Source organism: Taudactylus pleione, unplaced genomic scaffold (assembly GCF_031769625.1).
Source record: "Taudactylus pleione unplaced genomic scaffold, aTauple2 ptg000136l, whole genome shotgun sequence".
NCBI classification, from domain to species: Eukaryota; Metazoa; Chordata; class Amphibia; order Anura; family Myobatrachidae; genus Taudactylus; species Taudactylus pleione.
The window spans coordinates 3,757,079-3,779,737 of NW_028284538.1; the positions used below are offsets into that span (position 1 = coordinate 3,757,079).

At 45.2% G+C, this 22,659-nt stretch overlaps 1 protein-coding gene across 1 annotated transcript in view; it reads right to left on the minus strand.

Annotated features, from left to right (window-relative positions):
* The window catches only part of LOC148522922 (cobalamin binding intrinsic factor-like), a 34,945-nt gene extending 25,620 nt beyond the window's left edge, over positions 1-9,325 (minus strand). Inside the window, exons 1-3 of the mRNA XM_088473563.1 lie at positions 9,154-9,325; positions 8,863-9,051; positions 6,790-6,939 (exon numbers count right to left, since the gene is read on the minus strand). Of these exons, the coding sequence (XP_088329689.1) occupies positions 6,790-6,939; positions 8,863-9,051; positions 9,154-9,235 (421 nt within the window). The 5' untranslated portion in view covers positions 9,236-9,325. The remainder of the gene's footprint in view (positions 1-6,789; positions 6,940-8,862; positions 9,052-9,153) is intronic.
* Between the last annotated feature and the right edge of the window lie 13,334 nt (positions 9,326-22,659).

Here is a 22,659-nt window from a genome sequence, read left to right on the forward strand (position 1 = left end):
GCCTCACCCTCCCCTAACTGACGATATTTACCTTCAGAATGCCGGTGGCCAGTATACTGGTGCTGGGATCCTGACGCTGTGGGGAATTCGGCGCCAGTCGGCATCCCGCACGCTGGGATGCTGACTACATCCCCTATGTACTAAGTCTTGGAGAGAGAGAAAGTGGGCAGAGATAAAGTACCAACCAATCAGCTCCTAACTGTCATCTTACAGGCTGTGTTTGAAAATGACAGTTAGGAGCTGATTGGTTAATACTCTACAAGGCTTAGTGTATACTGACCCATGCAATAATATTTTATCTGTAATGAAATAAAAGTTTTATCTACATGAAAGGCTTCTCAGGAATATCTGAAAAACCTCAAAGTATTAAGCACCACCAAACACCTATGTTATGTCTATTGTATTCTACCAGGACATACGGCAGCTAAACATCCTGTCCTTGCTGTGGCCCTGCCAGCTCACCTTTGTTCTGCATTTCTGCATCATAGAACACACAGGGAAAGATTTACTAAGCAACATTTTCTTTGTTGGTTTTCAAACCTTAAAGGGTTCTTTAAAAAAAATTATTGTGCCCCCACAACAAATGTAAGTAGTGTCTCGGGGATGCAATCGGGAAGCGGGCTGACATTATACCGACAGCCGGCTTCCCGACTGTCATATCCCGGCGAGGGTGAAATGACCGGCGTCTAGATGTAGACGCCGCGCATTTTACCGATGCCGGGAGACCAGCGCCCGCGGGCTCTGCGAGCGGACAGCTGCAGGGGGGAGGGTTAGGTTTAGGGCTCCTGGGGGGGGACTTAGGGTTAGGCACCCCCCCGGGAGGTTAGGGTTAGGCTAGGGGGAGGGAGGGTTAGGGTTAGGCATCCCCGGGGGGAGGTTAGGGTTAGGCAACCCCCTGGGGGACTTAGGTTTAGGCAGCGGGGAAGGGGGGGTTTAGGTTTAGGCACTTAGATGGGGGATTAGGGTTAGGCACTTGGGGGGGAGGTTAGGGTTAGGCACCCCTAATAGAGGGTTAAGGTTAGGGGAGTAGGTTAGGTTAGTTAGTACTTACCTGGGGACGATCAGGATTTCCAGCGCTGTCGGGCTGCCGCTGCTGGGATCTATTCCTCTGTCGGCCTGACGCTGCCGGGATTCGAACTGCCGGCCATGCGGCCGGCGGTATTACATACCGATTCCGTGTCTCGGGGATACTATTGCTTATTTTATTTAAATATGGACACTGTTTCTAATTGTATTAATAATCGAGGCACTAATATTTATTAATAATGGGGGGCACAAGTATTAATGATTTAGGTACTCACCTCAGTCAGCGACAGCCCCTCTAGGTGACCAGAATGATGTTGGGCTGGTTGGGCTTGTTGAAAATGGGAGGGGGGCTTCTTCTTCTTTTTATCTTTTTATTTTAATTGTTAACTTTATAAAAAAAAATCAGACAAGAATTCTAAAAGGCATGCCACCTGTCAGAACCAAATCTTTTGCGGTTTGGCAAAACACAGCTTATGACATAATACCATTTTGTACCTTATATAAATATAATCATTTAGTAAAAGGACCTGCCAAATGCATTGGCAACTCGCTGCTCCGCGCCCTGCTTGCTGCTCCACCCCACTGCCCACTGTGTCCCTGTTGCCCCCACTCTGTCCGGCCCCCACCATGCTACATACATGCCCTTCCTAGCACAGAGCGGTCCTCCGGCTAGGGTCTGTCCTGTCGTGCTGCAGTGGAATCTGTTGGAGGAATTCACGCATGTAGGAGATGGGACAGACTTTACCAGAATATTACCAGAATATTATGTAATATAGATGTTTTGATTTTAAACCTTGGGTTTTATTTTAATGTACTTTAATGTGCAGTTTGGGCTTTAGTAAATCTTGTGGCACACAAACTGCACATGACTGCACCAGAAAATCTGCGGTTTGTAAATCTCTCCCAGGGTGTGTGCCAAACTGCCAATGCAGAAATGCTATTGCTCAGCAAGGCTTTAAAACTGAAATTAATAAGCCATCCATAGGTTTATTGCTAATTACCCCTTAAACACCTAATAACTTAACACTAAACTTTAAATTTAATTTATAATTAAGCAATTAAAATAACCAAGGTGGCCAGGAGATCCTGCAGACTCAGTTCTAGCTTTCTATAACTGAGACAAATTGGGGGATGACTGAAATGTCCCCCCTTATAGACGCATTTACGATGCAAAGGATTCGCTTCCCTCATGGGCAAAGGGCCTGATTCAGACCCGCTCACAAGTGCATAGCACTCGCAAGCGGGTCGATGGTGTCCCAGTGCACTTGCGCGGCGTGCGCACTGCGAGTGCGCGAGCCCCGGAGTGAGCGCAATAAGCATTCGCTCCGTGGCTCACTAGAAAAGGGACGGCTGTCGATGTTGATCAACAGCTCGCCCCGTTTTGTAGGCGTGGTGGGGGGGTGGCTTCACAAACGGAGGCGTTCCCATGCGAATGCCTGCCATTTGTGGGCGGCCCCACTGACATCACCAATGATGTCAGTGGGAGAGCTTCCAGCTCTATTAGAGCCAGAAGCTCTCTGGGGCTTGCGGCCACGAGACCCTACCACAAGGGTCTCGTCACAAGCCCGATGGTCGCGATAGTCTTGGCCATCACGAGCATCATCCTTGCCGCATCATCCAGCTATGCGAACCGCCAGGAGGCCGCTTCAAAAAAAAAACAACAAATGCCCTGATTCAGAGCTAGCGCTTTTTCAGAGCGTCCGGCTCTGAATCAGGGCCAAAGTCCGAACTCTTCCGCACATGAAGTGCCCTGGTCCCCCCGCACAGAGAAGGACAAACTTGCTATGTAAGTAGAGGGCAAGTTTCCCCACAAAGCTTTCTTGCGCCACATAAAGCCACTGAGATGCAGCATTCTCCTGCCAATGTTGTGGAAAAGAAAAGTTAGCAACAAAAACAAACGGCAAAGGTTTTGGCCAGGATGGTGGGCTCTGAATGAAAAAGAGGCTGTCCATAGTTAAAAGACTCACTTATATATGCCCTAAATAAACCCCACCCTTGACTATACTATTGGCCAAACCATCAACCAGGTGACACACACACTTAAACTAACCTGCCTAGCAACAAGGCTGTCATGTCAGCCAATCAACAAAAAACCTAGTATTCTTGCCTACAATAATCTCAATCTTTCAGTAATCTCAAGCTTTCGCTTACCATGTTTTCATTTTCCATTGCATTTTTCATTTTAATTTTTCTCAAATATCCTTTCATTTATTTTGATTGTATTAGCTTATAAAAAAATAAGGCCCTGATTCAGACCCACTCGTGAGCGGCTGTCCGCTCGCAAGTGGGTCGATGTTCTGCACTGAGCATGCGCACGACGGAGGGAGCGCATGCGCCAGACGCGACGAGCGAAGGAAAGTCCTTCGCTCGTTGTGTCTGATCAAAGGGGGCGTGGTGTTGATGTTGATTGACAGCACGCCCCCTTTGGTGGGCGTGCCGGGGGCGTGCCTCCCTGACGGGGGCGTTCCCACGGGAACGCCTCCCGTCAGAAGCCGGCCCACTGACATCACTAGTGATGTCAGTGGGAGTGATTTTGGCTCTGATAGAGCCAAAATCACTCCGGAGCTTGCGGTTGAAAACCTCAACCGCAGGCTCCGGCTCGCAGTTTAGATGGTCGCGATGGTCAAGACCATCGCGGCCATCAAACTGCACGCTCGTATAGGCTGTGGGTGGTGACCCACAGCTATACGAGCGTCCAGGAGGACACTCCATTTTTTAGGAGGGCGGCCCTCATTCAGAGCGTGCGCTCTGCTCAGAGCGTACGGCTCTGAATGAGGGCCTAAATATGTACTTTATTATGATAACCAATATTAATGAATTTGATGAAATTAGGACATATACATATAATAATGTATGGAGAAATTTGTAGCATTTATTAAGAGCTACTATTATGTACTTTACCTTATGCTGACTACACAGACCAAACCAGAGGTTCCCTTTTTAATTGGAACATACATGTATGTCACCAAATTAGCTCAAGCATACTGGTCACGTAACATCTGTAGTAGATTAATTAAATGACAGCCTCTGTAGGTATGTAGTCGCGAATTGCGCGTAAAATGCCCAGCAAATAGTCAAAAACATAAAAGTATGGAGGCTATTGAGTAGCGAGTGCTCTGATCCTTGTGTAACATTGATGATGACTGTGTATGATTGGTCGCACACTGTGAAAACACGCCCATTTATGCAAAGCTCAAAAAACTGCTGCAATAGTGTTTAAAAAGTGTTTTTACACTGCATAATACCATTTTACACATATAAACAATGCTTCAAAGTCAAACTCAGTTGGGGAAGAGAAAGACTGCCACTGGGTAATTATTATATGCATGATCCAACCATTAACTATAATAAGTTAACATTCTGTACTGTAATTTTTAGCAATTTCAGGACCCCACCTCCAGTTATACTCCAGTCACATCAGACCCAGGTATGTCGCAGAAGGTGGAGGATACCGCAGTCCCGGGACGGCATTTGGGACTGAAACTAAATATTTTGCATAAATGGGACCTTTTTTCCCAGGTGCATTTAGTGATTCAGTATCTGCCTCATTCTGAATAAGGCCCATAGGGGTAGATGTACTACGCATTGGAGAGACATAAAGTGGAGGAAGATTAAGTCCTAATCAATCAGCTCCTAACTGTCAGATTACAGGCTGTGGGCCTGATTCATTACGAATGGCTATTGCTAAAGTCTACACAGACGGCAGATTGTTGCGTACTGCACATGCATATGCATTGCACGTGCGCAAAGGTACCACTGCGATCACCGAGACCACGCAAAGAGATATCACGGAGTGATTGACAGGCAGTCAATGTTTGGGGGTGGTGATGGGAAGGGGGGGGGTGGTCGGAAAAATGCTGGTGTGCTTCTCCGTTTGAACGCCCTTGCATGGTCGTGCATGAATTAGCGTTTGCGATTGAATACGTAGCTTGAAGTACTCGCTGCGTGCAACGAGGTTAGCAATTTCTAAGTGAGGCCAGGACTGCTGTAATTCTGCGTGAGGGGCCGATGGTTCTCGATGTTATTGATGTTAATGGAGGTTTGCAAGGTATTACATATGTGAGATAGCGGTAGTGGGAGGCAGTGGGCGTCTCTATGCTGGCAGTGAGACGGCAGTGCAATAGCAATCGTTAGCATATTTTTGCAGCAGACCTGCGTGCGATTACGGAGCTACTATCACAATAGCGATCCGTAATGTATTAGGCCCTGTGTTTGAAAAGTGAAAGCTAGGCACTGATTGGTTGGAACTTTGGGTACTTATCTCTCTCCAAAGGCTTAGTACATCTACCTCATAGAGAGAAAGGTCCAGTGTTATTGCAGAGCATGTTACAACTATAAGTTAAGGACAGCTAAGGGCACAACTGAACCAATCTAAGTGAATATCAGAAGCTGAGAACATTCAAAGTAGAAAAAATGCATTATGTTCCTGTAACATACGTGTGCTTACAGACAGTATTTGCAGATTGTTAAGAAATTAGATGTTTCACAAAGTAAGGTGAATTATTTAAAAATAATTCATCCATGGTGTACAAATGTTCTTTCTTTCTTTAAATAGAATAATGATGGGTTCCTTCCAACACATGGAACCAAGATACCATCTATCCAAGCTCACAACCTTATCTGCAGCAACACTATCTCAGCGAACATGAAGCCCTTATCCCATATGTGCCAGCCTTTGGAAATGAATTGTGTTGTTTTTACAGGTCCCATTTCTTTGCTGCCGTGTTCCACTGTCTCTCCAGTCCGTTATGGTCTCCACAGAGCAGCTAAAGTGTGCATTGGCTTATCTCCGGTCCCTTATGAAACCTTGGTGCTGATGTCGTGCGGGGGCATCAGCTATCTCAAGGCTATTTAAAGGAGACTCTACCCATAATACGTTGCTTGGTTATTGTTTTGTAACCTAGCTCCTTGTCTCCAAGATCTTGTTCCTGGTATCCAGTTCATTTACTGTATTGAACTTTGCTTTCCCTGACAACACTTACTGGTATCCCCTGCCAGTGCCACCACTTATCCTGTGTACTGAACCTTAAACTGTGACTGACTAGACTATTTTGCTACTTATATGTGTACCAAAACTTTGGTTATGAGTGACTGACTATGTTATCCAATATCCTGCTCCTAATCCGTGTACCGGATCTACTGACTGCATAGACTCTTACAGCAACTTACAGAAATCAGATTCCTGTAAACCTTGTCTGCTCTAGGTGATTAGTTATGAATAGCTCCAGCCAATAGTCTTCAACCGCAGAGTTACAGGTACACCACTACCTGAGTGTCATGACAGCTCTCTGAAAACGTTGTTTTGCATCTGAACATAGAGATAAAATACGGGAAGCCTCCACAGCTCAGATGATGCCTCCATCATGACCCACACTGAAAACAGGAAGTTGCAGACTATGGGGGTAATGTATCAAGCAGTATAAAGAGTGAAATTAGCCATAACAACCAATCAGCTTCTATCTATGATTTTATAGAATGTATTTGATAACTGCTACCTGAGAGTGGTTGCTATGGACAATTTCTCCACTGGTCCACTTCTCCGCTCTTGATGCATCACCCCCTATGTCAACCAACTCATGGAACAGCTCTCGTGTATTTTAAATTAGGGGCATGTATGTTAAGTAAGTTGCAATGTGTGTACGGGTGGGGGCGATTATAATTGAAAAACAACAGAACAACAGTCAAAACGTGTGAAAGTGCTAAGAAAATATATGTGTGTGAGTCTCCCTTTCCCAGATTAAATATATAAGTATATAAACTCACCAATTGCTTTCAATTCTTCCTGTGTCTTTTTCACTAGGAGCTTTACAAGGTCAATGTTTTTTCCAGAACCAGAAATTGTTCTGGGGTCAGAACATGAAGACTGAAGAGCGAGAACATAAAGTGCAACTTTGCCAGAGGTGAACGGTAGCTCTAAAAAGAGTGCAGAGACATAAAACCAATTAGCTGTGGGACACGCGGATATTATTCCTTATAAGAAGTTATAGTATCATCAACTAATATCAAGGGATTAAATCAACGCTATTTGGCATTTTTTTGGGGAGAGGTTGGTTGAAAATCACAGGATTTAGCAAAGTAAAACCGCCAGAAATTTGCCATAAAACCGCCACTTTCTCCTGACCACATATGTACGAGCGAGGAATGTAAGGAAGGGATCCGGTTGCTAGAACAGCCAAAGCCATCTGAAGCATCGCATCCTGGAGCTTGGTAAATCCGATAGCGTAGCAGCCTCCTTGGGCATGCTTTGCGGAAATGGAGATCACCCCATGTTAAATATTGTGGATTCTTAATACTTGCAGTGGAAAATGGTGTTATCGGTGGATATCCCACAATTACTACTTAATAAAAATGCTAATGCCGCAGGAGACGTCTGAAGGCCAAAGACGCCCACTGCTGGCAATGCAGATCCGAGTGCTATATCCAAAGATACAGCAACGAATCACCACCTGGAAGTCATCAGCCATCTGAGTAAGCCTAAGCTTACTCAGAATGGCCACCGGAACTCCCCTGCCGGGACCAGGAAATCTGTGTCGGAAATGGCAGACTCTGGCCTCGACATGCCTACAAAACGGGGGTGACAAGCCCTCGTTTTGTAAAACGGTCACTATTGCCGCACTGCCCCCAAACTATTCACATGCTGCAGATTAAGTGGCACCGCGCGTGATCTCGCAGTCACTGATCAAAACATGCGCAGTACAGATCCAGCGCATGTCTATCGCCCACTATTGGAGTTGTACGGCTGATGATAATATACCTCAACTAACCTGCTAACTAATAAATGTATGTCTTCTTCTAATTTGCACAGAGTTATAGTATATACCAGACTAATAAATGAAAGTTTCTGCAGGTACCACATTTCTTTTACTGCGATAAAAACTATAAATTAATAGATATTTATTTATATACATTCGTTGAAAAAATTAGAAATCAAGTGGATTAATTAGATAGCATTTCTGGTGTATATGCAATGCTTTTTTATGTGATTTATTTTAAGCTTTTTCTTTATATGTATCTTGTTAGATAATAAAGTTTGATATTAGTTTTAAACATAGTTCTTTCATTACACAATATTCTATACTATGAATTTTAGAATATAACCTATAAAATAAATATACAATAAATAAAGCATAATTATTATTATTATTATTATGATTATTATTATTATTAATAATAATAATAATAAACTGTTTAGAGACTTCTCATACCACTACGCTTCAAGTTTGGGGGATGAGGTAGAGGCAGCAGTACAACTTAAATATGGGGCACAGTATAATTATTAAAAATATATTATAGAAGCGCTTGTGTAAGAGCATTGCACATAATAAACATTTCATCGTGCAAAACATCTCAAGTAATACACGTCTGAAAACTACTGTATGTAGCATAAACTACAGCAAGTGCAATTATTGCTATCAGCATACTTCTGGGTGTTCGGTGTTTCATAAATTAGCCTGACACTTGATTTTGCCATAACTTTGCGAAAACAGACATTATATATAAATATATATACACACACACTTTGTCTTTTTATACTTGGTGTTTCGAACAGTGCTTTTCTACAGTATATTACTGTACTTCAGCTTATGTTGCTATATAGGGAGCTTAAGTTGTTATGTAGGGAGATTAATTAGCAGCCTGCTGTGTCCTGTGCCGGTATCAGCAAACTAAACAAAACAATATAGAGTGAGTCTTTGTTCTCAAATGAAATATGAAATTTTTTAAAAACATATAACATATTTATTTTGATATGTTGTTTAAATAAAATATAATGGAACCAGGCAATGTTCCATTCAAATAAATCATTCTCAGAGACTTGGGGACAAGACATGGACTCACTTTTTGAGACTTTACGGACTGCGTCTTCTCTCAGCAGTTTTATTAGCGTCTCTCGGGCAAAGGGGTCTGGGACATCTCCCAAGTTCAATGCCAATAGGACACTGGGGTCTGGGATAACGCACGGCCCCACACTTCTTGCCATGTTCAATGCCAGAGCTGTGACAGAAGACTTCTGTGTGTCTGGAACAGCTGGAGAAGAAAGAGAAGACCTATTATGTAGCTTTGTACTAAGGCCAAGGAGGGCTCACTCTCACCACTCATCCTCAGGTGTCCTATCACATTGTCACTCACAGCAGACAGCATTAGCCTTGCAGGGACAGGTGAGGCTGAGGAGCCCAGCACATAAGATGAGCAGCTTCATCCTGATAGTCATGTACAAGTAACTCACTCCTTCTTCTTCCTCCTACTTATACCTTACTATATCTGGCACATGTCCATGTGTTGAGCCTCACATCCCTGTTTACATGCTCTTTCTCAACCTGGTATTGTGAAAATTGGCTGCAATGTTGCACAGATAGAAATTCGTACATTGGAAGGTTACACAGTACAAGGCACGGCTATGCTCTGTTAGGTGCTAAGCTTTTATTGCAGCACATTACTGTATGTGTTAAACTGAAGCCACACAGAAATAAACACTTGTTTAAATTAAAATGTTAAATGTCTGTAAAATTCATCCCTTTTTAAACAAGTGAATTGGAGACAAGTGGTTTGATAAAGTATATGGTGGTGCAGAATAGAACATAGAGGGGATGGTACCTCGTAAGAGAATACAAGGAGTGGTACCTGGAGTGGGGGCTTCCAAATGCTTGACTTTGGAGCAAAGCAAAATCAATTCCAAAGATAACCCAAAACTTGCCCCACTAAGGGCCGTATTCAATTAGCCACGAAAAGTCGAGATCCGCGAAAATGTATCGTGGATTGCGACTTTTCGCCAGGCGGAAACTTATCTCCGTATTTAATTGCAAATACTTTTCACGTACGCGGAAAGTCAATGCAATGTAAGATTCCCCTCTCAATAGGTGGAGAAAAAAGTGCAAAATCGTTATTTTGGGGTGCAAAGGAGAGGAAACCACTCAGAACCCTTGGGACAGGCCCCCCAAAGGATAACTGCATCAAAAAATCCCTACAAAAAAGTGAGGAACACCCCAAAAGAGTACTTTGAATTTGAGGGCAGAAAAGTTGGGGAACAAACTGAAAAACTAGCAAAATAGACTTTTGGGGGGTTTGCAAGTATGGGTGAGATGTTTTATTTTGATAATAAATAGCCACTTTAAACCATGCATGTACACATTTTCAAGTAACCCATATGATCACCAAAAAATACTGCTTAATGCTATTCTTCACCACTTGTGTAAAGACGCTAATTAGAAACAAATGACACAACTTAAGAACCCCAAATAGCTTTATTAGGGATAATCAGGGGCATGTACATTGATCCCCAATGTTAGTGCATCTTTTTGGGGGTGTCAAGCTGATTTCCCCAATTCTGACAGCACTTTTCGCCTGGTTCACATCGCCGGGTTACGTTTTTGCGTCTTTTGGAATTGCATACGGCGAATAACGGGGGCATGCACGAAAAGTTTTCGTGGCCAAAGCACGTGATGTTAGCGAAAAGTACGGCATGCAAAAATGTTCCGCAGGTGCAAAACTAATTGAATACCGCCCTAACCCTGGAACAGGGATTTTTTTTTACTGTAGTCAAATTATTTCTCACAAATAACAAGTACCGTTGAGTCACAATGTGGTACTTATACATCAATATGAGTAATATACACAAGTGCATAAGAAAATAGATAATAATATGTTTTCCCTTTTTATTTCACATCTGAGACACCAGTATGGCTCCTTATGCTGTAAATCAAAATTGTTTTTTATTTTCTAGCCCAAGTTCTCTCATTTCAAATCTAGGCGGTATATTTACTAAAGTGAGGGTTTTTAGCAGTGGAGATGTTTCCCATAGCAACCAATCAGATTCTACTTAGCATTTATCTAGCATCTTCTATATATAACTGTAATGTATCTATTTGGGGGGTGAAGGTTGATGTTATTGTCAATTAAGTAATAAAATGATTATTGGGTAAGGATATGGTAAACTTGAACAATACAATTAATAAGGAACAAAATAAAATTTGTCCCTATGTTGTATGTAAAGCATATAAGGAGGGGATGCAAAAAGGGTCTATTCCATGACTATGATGTTATTCCAAAGATTGATAATTTTATTTCAAATTATGATTATAGAATGGATTTCATTGTCAATATTAAGGCTACAGGGGTCTATTTACTAAGTCTCGGAGAGAGATAAAGTATCAGCTCCTACTGTAACTGTGTATTGAAAAATGGCAGTCAGGACCTGCAGTGGCATCCCTCCACTCAGTGACACCGGTGCTGCTAACAGGGAAGTGTGCGCCGACATAGAAGTGAGTGGTCTCACGGTAAGGGGCGTGGCCTCACAGGTAGGGGCGTGTACACATGGCCCGAACCCCCGTTTTGGCCTCTCCGGGAGGTCCCGGAGGTGCAGACTGCCCCCGGGGACCAGTGTATTTGCAGTTCCAGCTCCCTCACTGGTTCAGGAGGCGAGTGCTGCACGTAATGTAACAGTGCAGCACCCGGCTCCTGTCACTGAGGGGGAGCCGGTACTTTGGTGTCACCCCTCAGCGGGTGTTAGCCAGGTGCAACCCACCCCCCCCTTGTGATGCTTCTGAGGACCTGATTGGTTGGTACTTTATGGCCATACTCTTTATCTCTCTCCAAGGGGTAAATTTAATAAAGTGAGAGTTTTTAGAGGTGAGTTTTTAAAGTGATGTTGCCCATAGCAACCAATCAGATTCTACCTAACATTTAACTAGCACCTTCTAGAAGATAATAGCTAGAATCAGATTGGTTGCTATGGGCAACATCTCTTTAAAAACTCACTTCTAAAAACTCTCACTTTAGTAACTTTACCCCCTAGGCTTAGTACATAGACCTCACAGGGTATCTTTATGCGGAGGGTGAATGTCCATTTAAATTCTTCCCTGTTTATGTTGATAATATAATTACCACCTAAGAGCATCCATCACTTTTGCACCGCATTTCTACTTGAGCATCGGCACTGCATGCATAAGAGTCAGGCCCTTAGTAAATTTAAGCTTGTTAAAACACTGGGAACAAGTTTTGGCATTCTCCCTTTCTCAAGGCCCCCTTACATCAGCAATTAATTGCAGCAATCGTGCAATTTGCAATCGATTGTGTATAAAAATCTTTCCCTTTTTCAATCGATTGTGGCAATTCTGCAATCGATTGAAAAAGGGAAAGATTTTTATACACAATCGATTGCAAATTGCACGATGGCTGCAATTAATTGCTGATGTATGGGGACCTTTAGATTACTTATTCCTCAGCTTCTAACACAGCTGCAGCCAAGCAGCTGATCTCTCTCACACAGGTGTCTCTCAGACGGGAGACCTACTACTGTATGCTCTCACTGCTCAACTTCCTGACAGGTCAGGTCAGTGTCAACCTGCCCTTCAGTTTCTTTCAGTCCAGCTGCTCTGCAGTTTCTCCTATTCTAATAGATTCTGGAAGCCTCCTTTTGTAACGCAGCCCTCGATCCCAGCAATTCAGATCCCAGCAATTCAGACTATGGGGTCTATTCATTATTACTTAAATTCTACAAAAGCAGGTGAAAATGAAAATTTTCACCTACATTTAGAGAAATAAGTTTTGGGACCATTCATCATAAAGGTCACTTCCTCTGTAGGATTCCAGCTATTGATCCTTCTGAATGAGATAGATGTAGGAACCCCCAGAGAGTGAGAGACCAGAAAGATAGATAGATATAGATAGATGTAGAAACCCCCCTGAGAGTGAGACACTGTATATAGATGGATAGATAGATGTAGAAACCCCACAGTGAAAGACTGTAGATAGATAGATATATAGATAGATGGGTAGAAACTCCCGAAAGAGACAGAGAGAGAGAGAGAGAGAGAGAGAGACTGTAGATAGATCACATACAAAACAAAAACTTACTTCCTCTTTAGTATCCCAGCTATAGATCCTCCTGAGTGGGATCTGAGCCAGGTCTTTCCCCCACGCTGCGCGCTCCCACCTCTGAGCTGCATGCAATCCCTCAGTCAGCTCAGCTTTCAGTTTGTGGTCAGCACTGCAGGACTGAGGGCCTGATTCAGAGCCGGACGCTCTGACAAGAGCACTCGCTCTGAATCAGGGCCGTCCTAGCTGAAATTGGAGCGGCCTTATGGCCGCTCGCATAGCTGTGGGTGACCACCCACAGCTTATGCGAGCGTTCAAAAAGATGGTTGCGATGGTCAAGACCATCATGACCATCGGGCTTGCGACGAGACCCTTGTGGTAGGGTCTCGTCTGCCGCAAGCCCGGAGTGCTTTTGGCTCTATCAGAGCCAAAACCACTCCCACTGACATCACTAGTGATGTCAGTGGGGCCGGCCCCAGACGGTAGGCGTTCCCATGCGAACGCCTCCGTCTGACCAGCCGCGCCCCCGGCACGCCCACCAAAGGGGGCGTGCTGTCACTCACCATCGACAGCACGCCCCCTTTGGTGCGAGACCTGGAGCGATGGCTTCCCCGTCGCTATCCGGGTCTCGCGCATGCGCACGATGGAGCAGTAGGGCCGCCCACAAACGCCAGGCATTCCTAAGGGAACGGCTGCATTTGTGCAGCCACCCCCCCTTCCCACCTACAAAATGGGGCGAGCTGTCAATTAACATCGACAGCCACCCCGTCTTGTAGCGAGACCCGTAGCGCCAGAGCCGCCTCATGTACAGTGGGGGACCATCGACCCACTTGCGAGCGGGTCTGAATCAGGCCCTTAGTGCTGATTGGATGGAGCACCATTGTCATACACAATGAGTTTGTGTATGATAAAAATGGGCCCTATAGCCGGCAGGCCATAAGTGAAGACCAGAAAAGATAACAGTCTGACAGTTATTATTATTATTATATTTATGATTTATTTTTGCAGCGCCACACAATTTCCGCAACACTGTAAAGACAATATACAGGTAACAGTTAAAAGAGACATATCAATAGTACAGTAAATATAATCTGACATTACTGTTATGGGTTGGACGGTTAATCAGGTAAGAGAATATGAGATGCCGCCTGTGGGCAATAGGAGCAGCCTTGAGGGCTGGTTGTGGCCTGTATAGTCGTGGCCAAGGGACTGGTGATTGAGAAGCAGCCTTGAGGGCTGATTGTGGCCTTTATAGTCGTGGCCAAGGGACTGGTGATGTGAAGCAGCCTTGAGGGCTGGTTGTGGCCTTTATAGTCGTGGCCAAGGGACTGGTGATGTGAAGCAGCTTTGAGGGCTGGTTGTGGACTGTATAGTCGTGGCCAAGGGACTGGTGATGTGAAGCAGACTTGAGGGCTGGTTGTGGCCTTTATAGTCGTGGCCAAGGGACTGGTGATGTGAAGCAGCCTTGGGGCTGTTGGAGCAGGCTTGGTGGCTGCTACCAGTGTTGCCGGGATGACACTGGCGACGGTTTGCTTAATAGCGCACCTGGAACGCAGAGCTGCTACCAGTGCCGCCGGGATGACGCTGGCGACGGTGTGCTAGGTTGCGCACCTGGAACGCAGAGTTGCTACCAGCGCCGCCGGGATGACGCTTGCGAGGGTGTGCTGGATTGCGCACCTGGAACGCAGAGCTGCTACCAGCGCCGCCGGGATGACACTGGCGACGGTGTGCTAGGTTGCGCACCTGGAACGCAGAGTTGCTACCAGCGTCGCCGGGATGACACTGGCGACGGGGTGCTGGATTGCGCACCTGGAAGGCTAAACTGCGACTGGTGCTGCTGAGCTGACACAATTCACCAGATGATGACAGATGCTTCTGGGGAAGGAAGCGCTCCGTGCTGCCCAGATGGTACAAGCAGCACGTATGGACGAGATGCAGGTGGAGCCGCCTGGATGGAGTAAGCGGCTCACATGAAACACAGCAAGACTGACACAGGTACTCGACTGACATGCAGGAGACAGGAACCGGAAGTACGAACAAACTTCTATCACCGGCATGGATTACTGGACTGGGTGGAATTTAACAGAGATAGAATCCAATCCAAGCAACTTTCCCTTAATGACAGATTACTGTGCACCTGGGCCGTCCAGAGAGGAGAATCAATTAGTGCACCTGACACTGCACAGGGGCAGCAATTAGTGCAGTGCCTCAGTAGCAACAAAGGCTGGAAGTCCAAGCAATAGGATCTGCTACCTGCAGATCCTAACAATTACATTGGAACAACACAAAGCAAACAGCCAGCAAACTATGTAGGACGTGGATTGGTCTATATACAGACAGGTTGGAGACAGTGAGTTACAGAGAGGATGGAAGACCATTGAAGGTGAACCGTCAAAGAAAAGGAAGAATGATGAAAACTATGGGTGTGTTTCTGTGTCGCACACACTGCCGATGTCGGAAGCAGTAGTGCAACTTTTTCTTCTGTGCATGCGTCTATGTTTGCACTGCAAATGCATCCAGATAGAGTGTCCCAGTGGCAAATGCAGGATTTCTTGAGTGGGTTTCCAAATGCTTGATCTTAGAGTGAGTGTGTCCAGTCCATGAAGAGGGCATAATTAGCACTTATCCAGCTTTGAGTCATACAAAGTGTATTTTGTATCATAATTCCAGCATCTACAGGACCAGCGATCACAATCAGCCATTAAATGCAGCAGTAGGGCCATCCTACTGCTGCATTTTTTTATTTTTTTTTATGAATGTTTTTTATTTCAGATGTGGGCAACATTCCAGATCATTGGATCATGTCCGGGAGTCTGGGAAAGCAGCAGAATAACCTAGCACTGCCCTGGACATGTATGTACATATGCACTGGATAGTGTATTATTATTATACAGTATTAATAATTAAGCCTACAGATGGTCTACAGCAGTGCACCCCTAACAGTGCATGTTTTCCAGATCTAGTTGGTGCATAGGTGTAATTATTACTGGCTGACACATGTTAAAAGATCCACCGGTGTTGCCAATTATTTCATTTGTGATACTGAGAAGAACATGCAGCACTAGTAATATTCTATTATATTCAGGGCCGGTGCAAGGCTTCTAGGCACCCTATGCAAAACTTTTGCCTGCAACCCCCCCCCCCCCATCCTTTGCACAGGTGGAGTGCCAGATTACTTTTGTGTGGGTTGGGTATATATTAGGGGTGAGCGGGTTCGGATTTCTGAAATCCGAACCCCCCCGAGCCCCCCCGATCCGAGTCCGATCCGAGTCAGGCTCGACTTTTCCCGCCTGACTCGGATCTGAAATCGAGGCAAAACGTCATCATCCCGCCTTCCGAGTCTCGCGGGTTTTGGATCCTATATTAGGTACCCGCGTCGGCGCCATTTTCTCACTCGGCTGTGGACAGTGAAGAGGGAGGGTGGGAGTTAGGGCTGTGTAGTGTAGTGTAGTGTAGTGCTGCTGTTGTCCACTACTTCAAAGTCCATAGGGGCTGGCTGTGTTGTGCTGTGCTGCTGTTGTTAATAGGGGCTGTGTCCACTACTTCAAAGTCCATAGGGGCTGGCTGGACTGTGTTGTGCAGTCAGTTCTCCATAGGGGCTGTGTCCACTCCAAAGTCCTGTGCAGTGTCCCAGTCCTAAAGAGGTGCTGTAGTGTTGTCCAGGGGGTGCTCTGTCCATCAGGGGTGCTCCCCCCAAGTGCTAAAAAAATAATATATTTTCTGTGTTTGTGAATTGTGTGCGCAGTAGCCGCACGTGCATCAACAAAGTAGTGCCAAGCGTGCGCCTGTGTCATAAGTAAAGGGCCGGCTGGCTTGACCGTTAAAGGGTGCTGTAACCCCCGAAAGTACACTCCAGTCCAAACCAAAAAAAAATTATTTTCTGTGTTTGTGAATTGTGTGCGCAGTAGCCGCACGTGCATCAACAAAGTAGTGCCAAGCATGCGCCTGTGTCATAAGTAAAGGGCCGGCTGGCTTGACCGTTAAAGGGTGCTGTAACCCCCGAAAGTACACTCCAGTCCAAACCAAAAAAAAAATTATTTTCTGTGTTTGTGAATTGTGTGCGCAGTAGCCGCACGTGCATCAACAAAGTAGTGCCAAGCGTGCGCCTGTGTCATAAGTAAAGGGCCGGCTGGCTTGACCGTTAAAGGGTGCTGTAACCCCCAAAGTACACTCCAGTCCAAACCGAAAAAAAAATATTTTCTGTGTTTGTGAATTGTGTGCGCAGTAGCCGCACGTGCATCAACAAAGTAGTGCCAAGTGTGCGCCTGTGTCATAAGTAAAGGGCCGGCTGGCTTGACCGTTAAAGGGTTCTGTAACCCCCAAAGTACACTCCAAACCAAAAAAATATATATTTTCTGTGTTTGTGACTTGTGTGCACTGTGGCTGCACGTGCATCAACAAAGGAGCAGCGCCAAGCGTGCGCCTGTGTCCCATAAGTAAAGAGCCGGCTGGCTCATTTCTTAAAGGGTGGTGTAACCCACAAAGTGCACTACTCTCCAGCAAAAATAAAAAAATATTTTCTGTGTTTGTGTGCGCTTTAGCCGCACGTATATATATCAATATAACATAAATGGAGGACCAAACTTTCTCTGATAAAAATAAAATAGGGAAAGATCAAGAACCACTTCCTACTAGTGCTGTTGCTGCTGCTGGGAGTTGTTCATCATCCCAGAGAGGAAGTAGGAACATCACTACTTTTACTAAACAATTGACCCTCCAACAGTCCCTAGCGATGAGGATGAAGTACGACAGCAGTCATCCTGAAGCAAAACGTATAACTGAGGCCTTGACTGCTATGTTGGTGTTAGACGTGCGTCCGGTATCCGACATTAGTGCAGTGGGATTTAGACAATTGATGGAGGTAGTGTGTCCTCGGTTCCAAATCCCGTCTAGATTCCACCTGCATCCTCAAAGCAGCAGCGACAAGCGTGCGTCTGTCTGTTAAAGGGTGGTGACACCCTCAAAGTGTGCTACACAAACAATAAAAATATTCTTCTTTTTTCTGTCTTTGTGAATTGTGTGGGCTGTAGCCGCACCTGCATCCTTAAAGCAGCAGCGACAAGCGTGCGTCTGTCTGTTAAAGGGTGGTGACACCCTCAAAGTGTGCTACACAAACAATTAAAATATTGTTCTTTTTTCTGTCTTTGTGAATTGTGTGGGCTGTAGCCGCACCTGCATCCTTAAAGCAGCAGCGACAAGCGTGCGTCTGTCTGTTAAAGGGTGGTGACACCCTCAAAGTGTGCTACACAAACAATTAAAATATTGTTCTTTTTTTTTCGGTCTTTGTGAAATGTGTGGGCTGTAGCCGCACCTGCATCCTTAAAGCAGCAGCGACAAGCGTGCGTCTGTCTGTTAAAGGGTGGTGACACCCTCAAAGTGTGCTACACAAAGAATAAAAATATTCTTCTTCTTTTTTCTGTCTTTGTGAATTGTGTGGGCTGTAGCCGCACTTGCATCCTCAAAGCAGCAGCGACAAGCGTGCGTCTGTCTGTTAGAGGGTGGTGTAACCCTCAAAGTGTGCTCCACAAACAATAAAAATATTCTTTTTTTTTTTTCTGTCTTTGTGACTTGTGTGCGCTGTAGCCGCACTTGAATCCTCAAAGCAGCAGCGACAAGCGTGCGTCTGTCTGTTAAAGGATTACATCGGTGACAGCATCCAAGTAGGCATGTCAGACAGTCCGTACCTGTACTGGCAGGAAAAAGAAGCAATTTGGAGGTCCCTGTACAAACTGGCTCTATTTTACCTGAGTTGCCCCCCCTCCAGTGTGTACTCCGAAAGAGTGTTTAGTGCAGCCGGGAACCTTGTTAGCGAAAGGCGTAGGAGGTTGCTTCCACAAAATGTGGAGAAGATGATGTTCATAAAATGAATGATCAACTCTTCCAGGGAGACCAGCCTCCAGAACGTACAGAGGGACCTGTGGTTCCAGCAGGGACGAATTAATACTCTGTGAGGATGAGGATGTACATAACACTGAAGAGGGTGAGGAATCTGTGGATGAGGAGGATGAGGACGACTTCTTGCCTCCGTAGAGCCAGTTTGTGCAGGGACAGATTAATTGCCAGCTTGTTTTGTGGGGGCCCAAACGAACCAATCATTTCAGCCACAGTTGTGTGGCAGACCCTGGCGCTGAAATGATTGGTTTGTTAAAGTGTGCATGTCCTGTTTATACAACATAAGGGTGGGTGGGAGGGCCCAAGGACAATTCCATCTTGCACCTCTTTTTTTTCTTTGCATTATGTACAGTTTGGGGCCTAGTTTTTCAATGCCATCCTGTCTGCCACTGCAGTTTCACGCCTAGATGGGTCACGTGTTTGTGCCGCCCACTCGTGTCGCTTAGCATAGTCATCCAGCTACCTCGGTGCAACCTTTTGGACATAAAAACACTATTGTGAGGTGTGAGGTATTCAGAATAGACTGGAAATGAGTGGAAATTAAGGTTATTGAGGTTAATAATAGCATAGGAGCAGAAAAACCTACAAATTCTGTGATTTTAGCTGTTTTTATGCTTTTTTTCAAAAAAATACAGATCCAAAACACAAAACCCAGAACCCAAAACACGGAAGGGTGGTTTTGGCAAAACCAATCCAGATCCAAAACACGAAGAAAGATCCAGATCCAAAACCAAAACACAAAACACGAAAAGTGGCCGGTGCACACCCCTAATTATGACTAGAAAGGAGCATGGCACTTGCAGGATTTTTAATGAACTTATTTATGTAAAAAAGCATACTTGCACTAATACATTATAATCCCCATGTAGAGTCAACGTTTCAGGGCTTGATTTAGGTTGTTGATACTCCATCTCCTCAGTCCTGATGACGGGGTCCCTGGAGACCCTGAAACATTGACTCTACAAACAGTTGAACTATAACGATGTTGTTATTGTTCTATCGCTCTTGTAAATCAGGTAGTGGATACGCACCTTAACAGTTGGCCAATGTTGCTCACAATTGCTCTCATTATTAGGTGGTAGAGAATACAGATGGAATTTTTCAACTGCTGAAAGTCATGCTAAATTGAGTTTTTAGCCATTCAATTAAATCTACATTTTTGAGTAAAAAAAATGTCAAAGGGCGTAAAGGCCCCAGTATTCACAGTGGAGTGTGACCGTGCCCCCACATGCATGTACAGTAGCACCGGCTGACGTGAGTGTCACTAACAGCCCTCTTCCAGCCATTCAGTGCTGTTACACTAAGACCCAGCATGGAAAAAAATTGCATACATCTACTATAAGATGAGCATTAAGGGCCTGATTCTTGAGTCACATGCAATGGCGAGGTTCACATAAATGTTTAATGGTTTTCAACTGTTTTGTTTGGCAAATATGCTAACAGTCATTGATTGTCTTAGAATGCACTTGGCAAAAAAAAAAAAGATCTTGGGGCAGCCACTGCGGGAACTCCTGCAAGTCTTCGCATATGTTTAAAGTGGCAATCATTTTAAAGGCTTTGAAATGATTGCCGCTTTAAAAATACAGGAAGACTCACAGGAGTTGCTGCAGCTCACACCCTATTACATAAACCCCCTAGTCTGCTTTAGAGTTGTCTGCAGTTTTTTCCATTTGCATACCAAAGTGGAAGGACAAGTCTGCCATTGTCTCAATTACCTTCTTTACAATATTGTAACAGTTTACGTAAATACCCCATGCTGAACAGTCAGAGATGCAGGTTAATGTATTTGAATTGTTTTAATGAAGGGGAGATGCCAGTTTATTTGCTCATGTGTTTACGCAGCCACACGTTCAATGTCCAGTCTATCTGCTTATGACCTACCCCCCATGGGGAGACAATGGGACCTGCTGGCCACTCTGGACATTAGTGGAGCCGGTGGGCACGGTGGGACAACCCAGTCACTATGAAGGGGAGTTCTTCCCCCCCCTTAGACTTATATAGGGGATCAGTGAGAGAAAGCGGCGCGAGCGGTGAGCGGGAAGCTGACCCGCACGCGACCGCTAGTACATAAAAAGAGCCACCCGCGGTGACTGCTGGTTAGTCCAGGTCTGAGGTAAGCCAGTGTGAGTGTCGCCACTGCGCTTACCCACGTGAAGGAGGAGAAAGCGGGACTTACCGGAGCTTGTGAAGTGGTCCCGCAAGCTTCGTGGAGCGGTAGCGTGGCCGGAGCTGCCAATCAGCCAGGAGCCCTTGCCGGAGGAGGTCGCGTCAGTCGGGCGCCGCCTCCAGGGCTGTCCCAGCTGGTTTTGACGGACAGTCGGGGAGCGGAGAGGCGGCTGCAGAGGCGTCGCTAGGAGGGAGCGGTCTAGTGATACAGCCGCCCTGCATCCTTCCCCCCTGCATATTGAGTACCAGCCGGGAGGAGTGGCTGTGGAGGAGGGGACTGTACTGCAGTGACAGCCGGAGGCAGTGGAGAGCCGGACGGGGAGTGCATAATAAAAGGAGGAGCAGTGAGTACCATTTACCACCCCTATTACACCCTCAGGCAGCCAGAATACGCCCCCCATCTTAGTAAAGCACTGCATCTGTAACCGCAGGGCTGACAGGTTATAAACAGCCTAAGTCCCCACTGACTTTGAGACATTTTAGACCTCCAGGAAAGTGAGTCAAAATCAAGTCAGAGACTCTAGTCACAGGGACAGACCTCTCTTCTTCAGGATAAACTATTTTAGATATCGCAGGAGGCAGCGCTTATTACAGTGACAGTCCCCCCCCCTCCCTCTTGTAACAAGGACATACAGTTCACATTTCTATACAACCAGCTGAGGGAAATTGTGAAAGACAGTGCATATAATAGGAAGCCAGCATCCATACCATCAGTCCGGACACAGAGAGTGTAGCCAGGATTAAACGCTGCAATTACTCCTCAGTTACACGCAGTTGAGTTTGAAGAGAAAGTGTTAGATCACCATTACTGTCACTAAACGGCTGTTTTATTGTTCTCTCCTGGAAAGGCAGACTGGATTACATGGTAGCTACCCAGGTTTCATCAAACTGAGCTTCAAAGTATAAACTGACTGTGATAGTGCAGAATTCTTCTTACAGAAAAGACCACATCACAAACTTAAGTGTCTCTTAAGGGTAGGGATAGTGCACAAAATAAACAGCAGTGCATGACTTTGTAGCAAACGAGGATTACGTAATTCCCTTTCTCATTAAATTAATCACCAACCCGGGCAACGTTGAACTAAAATAATTACCTTTATCTTAGTCGGGTGCACCTGAACAAACTTATTAGTGTGGTTTAGGACCAACCATTGCACAGGAATGTGATATTGCATGCTCAGTTGTGTATAACTCATTACTCCCTTAGGTGGGTCGAGTATCCTGTGTTCCAGAATTAATAAATACAACCCGGACCAGAGTGTATTAAATTCTTGAGTGTCAATTTTATGTTGATGTAATGTTGTAAATGTTTTAAATGTAAAGTTGCTAAATTGCACTTGTCTATATCTGCATATTCTCTTTTTGAAATAAATTCAATTTGTGTGCAATACAACCGCCTTTATTTAATACTTACCTTCTGGCGGCAGCTGGACCATCCAGAAACAGAGAAGTGGTAAGAAAGCTCTACATAGCACAATTCCTCAACACATCACCGTAATTGAGTGTATTACATTATCACTGTACACCTCGGCACATTCACGTCAACGTTTAACCATATTTCTGCCAGCCCCGCCATCTTACACCTGATGTTGGGACAGTATCACTAATATGAGGCGCAGTCTAATGGCTGTGAGGGGAAGCAGTGGTCTACCTGCTCTGGCCTGGCGGGAAATTAGAATGAAATAGAGAACATTACACGTATGAGAGGACTTGTTACCTATAATTAGCCTTAGGAATTAGGTTACAACTTATTGCATTATCGCT